Genomic DNA, 5,092 nt, shown 5'->3' on the forward strand with positions numbered 1-5,092 from the left:
AGGGGGAGGACCTCCACCTTCCTCCCTGCGCGTAGCTGCACCCGTGGGAAAGAAAGCAGGGGAGGAGGAGGGGCTCCCCATCCTGTCCTTTCCTTCCCGTGGGTGTCTGCACCCGTGGGAAGGAAGGGAGAGGATGAGGCACCCTCCCATCCCTTCCTCCCCGCGGGTGGATCTTCTCCTGAAGATCTGAGGGCTCTAGGTGGGTCATATGGGGAGATACCGTCTTTCAAATAGTCTGGACCTAAGCCATGTAGGGCTTTATAGGTCATAACCAGCCCTTTCTAGAAATCAGACTTCATCTTCAAATGTGGCATTTCTTTTGTAGAGAATGCAAACATTAACCAAACATTTCCTAAAGGTCCACAGAGCATAGAAAAGGTTGAGAACCACTGCTTTAAGGTGTTCATTGTGTTCATTGTAGGAGTGTGTTTAGTATAGTACTACTATTCTAACTTGATAGTAATTGTGAGAAATTGTTTAGGCTGTGAGATAAGAACTGGCTATGTCTGAGGATGGATTTATACTTATTTCTTTCATAATTCTTGTGTATAGAGCCTTTGTGAGCTCTATTTAACTTAATGGGAAAGAAAAAGCTTACTTACCGCTTGAGGGAAGCTTCCCATAAAATCTGAGGTATGCTCAAGGCCTGCTATTAATTTCTTGAAGGTTTCATCTTCAAGAGAAAACCAGTGTCCAAAAGTCACATTGGAGACCGAATTTGTGATGGCGGCTGAAGGATCACATGGTTGTCCTGCAAATGAAGTTCTATTAATATACGAATTCAAGTGTTACTAGCAGGAGTTGTCTTCCTTTCGGAGAAGAGAAAGGATTCAGGGCTTTATCATACCAGCCTGCTCTCTGCCACAATCGCGCCAGTTTAAGAATGGAGGCATACTGACTTCGCCTCATTTCTTATCATACTTTGATTCACAATGGCGCTTTGCCAATTTGATTACTGTTGCACTACAAATCAACAATCCCTTTCCAAAGAGCAGAAGAGACTGCAGAAAGATTTCTGTGGGCCGAGACACATGCCAGCGCCAGCACCTCATGCTACATACCTTTTTCACGTGCAAAAATCTCCACAAGTTGTCGGGCTTCCTCTTCTATTTGGTTCTCCATGCCTTTCTTTCCCAGCCCCAGTTTCCGCATAGTAACCAGCCCAAACCGTCTTTGCTGTTTCCTTATGTGACCATTAGAAAGTATAATACCTGACGGAGTAAGGAATGGATAAGAAGCTGTTCCAGACAGCCTTCTGCATCCATGGGTTCTTTATCTGTGGATTCAACCATCCCTGGTTTGAAAATATTCAAAACATATATACTCCAAAATGCAAACATTGATTTTGTGAAACCGAAGGCCAGAAAACCCCACCAAAAAACCTTGATTTTGCCAGTTTCTATAAGAGACTGAGCATCCACAGATTTTGGTATCCATGGGGGTCCTGGAACCAAATCAAGGGCACACTGTACTTGCAAAAATTGCAGAGGTAGCTGTGTTAGTCATTTAGCAAATTCAAACAAAAATCCACCAAAAATAGTAATACCTTTACTACTGTGAAATGCACAATATACTTGTTGCAAGTGGAGCTTTGAAAGCTTGCAACAAGTAAACTCTGCATTTCACTTGGCCAGTAATGGTATCACTCTTTGCTGTACTTGCAAAAGTCATTCCAAAATAGTTAGGTTGCTACCTTTACTAAAGAACTTGGACATTTTCACGAGGCAACCTTTACTAGCCAACCTTTACTAAAGAACATGCCAATGTGTCCAAAGTTTGCATACTCTTTCAACAGTCTCTGTTTAGCACATAAAGGATCCAGCATGGTTTACTGGTTTGAGTGTCCGACTGGGATGTCAGGAGATCTGAGTCTAAGGCCCCATTCTCACTGGCACTCTTGCACTGGAAGGAACTGGGAAGATTCGGTGTCTGCCCCTCCGAATGCCTTGGAAGCAAGTGCCCACTATAAAATACCTCAATCGGGGTATTTAGCCCCGGAAGCCATTGCAGCTCTTTAAACCGGTTTGAAAGGGAGAGTCCTCTGCTGTCAATCAAATTAGTTCTGCTTTCATAAAAGGTGACGTTTCTTGCAGCCTTTGGCTAAGCGGATGGGGGCTTAAAAAATCTGGCGGGAAGGAAGGGTGCGCAGATGCTGACAAATTTAAAAACCTCCGGTGTGTGTCTTGTGTGTAGCAAAAGCAAAAGCATTCAATTATCAAGTATCAATTTCCCAAATTGAAAGGGAAACATTTGTAACATTGGCATTGTAGCATCCGCATATAACACAAATAATAATAATAATAATAATAATAATAATAATAATAATAATAATGGCTCTTATAAGGTGCTGTACCAGGAGGAAGAGGAAATGAAAGTAGCACAAGCACACACACATTCTGTGTCACCCAAAAAATCATGCACATAGACTGTCAAAAATAAAAAGAGAGAGAGGCTCCTTCCTCCTGGCTCTGCAGCCCAATTTCCCTTGGCAGTCCTCCTCCTCCTCCTCTTTCCTTCCGATGCTCCCTGAAGCAAAAACCACTGTCACTCCAATTCCCCCTTTTTGCAGCTTGTCACCCTTTGCCTCCTGTATGTGCATATGTATTGTGTGACTTCAGGTTGTGAGCTTCCCTCCCCGCTTTAACTCTTTGTCTGGCTCTTTGCTATGGAATTCTGGGAGTTGTTTGCTTGCTTTTGTGTGGTACTTCAAATGGAGGAGATTTTGGGGGTTCCCTCCTAGAGAGAAGGAGGAGAGGGTCCTGGGCATCCCTGGCATCCCTGCCTCCTGCGTGCTGACAGCACAGGAGCCCCGCTGGATACAATGCCAGAGGCCCCCAGCAGAAACAGCCAGACCCGCTCTGCCGGGCCACGAGCCTCCTCTCCCTCTCGCTCCCTGCCCTGGTCCCCTCCTTCCCTTCCTTCTCTCTTTTCCCTCTGTTTTGCCCTCCTCCTTCACTCCCTTACTCACTGTTTATCCCTCCTTCCTTCTCTCTCCCTCTTTCTGTGTTCTCCTTCCCTCTCTCTTTCCCTCCTTTCCTCTTCTCTCCTTGTCCCACCTTCCCTCCCTTTTTCCTTTCTTCCCTCCCTCCTTCTTTCCTCCCTGAGACACACACACACACTCCTTCCCTCAGTGCAGATGCTCGCCTGCCTGCCTGCCTTGGGGGCCGAGGGTCTTCGGCTCCTGGGGGTCACTCCCAGGCCACCCCGCCTCCTGTGCATTTCTTCTCCTCCTCTACTCTGCTCTTCCTCTTCCTCGGCTGCAGATCTGGAGGAAGCGGGGAGAGGAGGAAGAAGAGGAACAGGAAAGGGAAGAGAAGGAAGAAGAGCAGGAGGGAGAGGAGGTCATGAGGAGGAAAAGGAGAAAGAGCCCGCAGGGGGTGGCGTTGGCAGAGGAAGAGGAGGAGGAGGAGGAGGAGGAGGAGGAGGAGGAGGAGGGAGAAGGAGAATGAGGAAGAGTGGAGAAGAGGAAGAGGATTAGGAAAAAAAGGAGGGCAAGCAGCGACAGGAGGGGGAGAGGGGGAATAAGAGGAGGGGGGAAGGCAGGGAAGGCAAGGGAAGAGAAGAAGGAAGAGCCACAGGATGCACATAATCTGTCATTACAACAACAAAAAAGGGGGGAAAGCTGGCAGGAGAGGGGAGGCATGATCCTCTCACTGCCTGCCCCTTTGAGCTTAATCCCTCCCTGAACTTGACCCGATCATGAACGGGGGCAAGTTCATATTTCGCGGAGCCCAGGTTTTTTCAAAAGAGACAGCTTTTGCCCTGATTCTGAATGACCTGGGCTAAAGGGCATTTCCTTGTGCATGCCTCAAAATGGATTGTGACAGAATCAGGCCCAATATGAACTTCACATGCAAGGATCGATTCCTGATCCGGGGTAAAGTGTAGTCTGAATGGGCCCTTAGTCCAATGCTTAAACCACTGCACCATGCAGCAAATATTTCCAGAACTCAGAGGTCCTTCTCTGCCTCTGCTCCAAAAACCTGGAATGACCTCCGGAAGAGATTCGCCAATGATCCTCACTTGAGGCTTTTAAAAAGGCGACAAAAACCTTTCTCTTCCGGCAGGCCTTCCCCGATGGATAATCTCCAGAACCACTCGAACCCCCCTCCTTCAAAGCGGAAGAGGTGGGATATAAATAAATAAATATTTATTTATTATTATTTATTCTTAGTGTTAAAAAGGAGGAAAGAGGGACAAGAAAAGGAATGTGGCAGCACCACATTCTGGGAGTTGTTTCCAACTGACAGAAACTTTCATAGAGCGATCATTCGTCCTTGAATATTTTCCCTGGAGAAAGGTCTGGTGCAATGGTTCCCCAAAAGAAGTCCCAGAAGTCCCAGCCATTTTGGCTGACATTCAAGGATTCTGGGAGCTGAAGTCCAAAACACCTGAGGGACCAAAATTTGGGACTTGTTTTTCTATTACTGCAACCTCTTCACAACTTACCCCTTCTTTGTCCGAATGTTGCAAAGAAAGGAGTCTGTGGCCTCTCCGATAATTCTTCCAAATGGTCGACCAGTCCTTCTTTCACAGTTTGGAATCCAGACAGGATTACTATGGGTAGATTTGCCGCCCAAACAGTATAAACGTTTCCATATTGCTTTGCCATCTGCAATTTGGACCAAAGTAAGGGAAAGAAGCGTTACACTCTGCAAATGAGATAAATGACTCTCCAAGTGCCAAGCTTGGTTCCTATACAAACCAGTTTTATTTTGGAAATCCATGTGACGTTTTCTTCATCCCATAGTATTTCCTAGGAGCTCCTGACATTACCAAGGGTTTTCATTCCCACTCGATTTACCTCTACCCGGCTTAAATCTTAATTTGGGCGGCATCCTGATATTGCAAGAAAGGTGGGATATAAGAAAATAATAATAACAATAATAATGTCCCGGCTGCTAGCTTAAGGGTAAGGTTCTGACTAAAGGTTTGCTCCTCATCTGCTGCCTCTGCTGTAGATTTCTTTGGATTAAAATTTAAAAAAATTAAAACTAGCTCCACCCCCTAGTGACTGACAGATGTGACTCACAGAAGCTCCACCCCCTCAGCAACAAGCACACTCCCCGCTCAAAATGGCTGCTCAGCTCTT

At 46.2% G+C, this 5,092-nt stretch overlaps 1 protein-coding gene across 1 annotated transcript in view; it reads right to left on the reverse strand.

Moving 5' to 3' along the window:
* Positions 1 to 4,888, reverse strand: part of LOC121927225 (cytochrome P450 2J6-like) — a 23,664-nt gene extending 18,776 nt beyond the window's left edge. Inside the window, exons 1-2 of the mRNA XM_042460888.1 lie at positions 4,450 to 4,888; positions 1,062 to 1,211 (exon numbers count right to left, since the gene is read on the reverse strand). Coding sequence (XP_042316822.1) covers positions 1,062 to 1,211; positions 4,450 to 4,612 — 313 coding nt within the window. The 5' untranslated portion in view covers positions 4,613 to 4,888. The remainder of the gene's footprint in view (positions 1 to 1,061; positions 1,212 to 4,449) is intronic.
* Positions 4,889 to 5,092: the final 204 nt, after the last annotated feature.

The sequence above is a fragment of the Sceloporus undulatus genome, chromosome 3 (genome assembly GCF_019175285.1).
Source record: "Sceloporus undulatus isolate JIND9_A2432 ecotype Alabama chromosome 3, SceUnd_v1.1, whole genome shotgun sequence".
NCBI lineage: Eukaryota > Metazoa > Chordata > Lepidosauria > Squamata > Phrynosomatidae > Sceloporus > Sceloporus undulatus.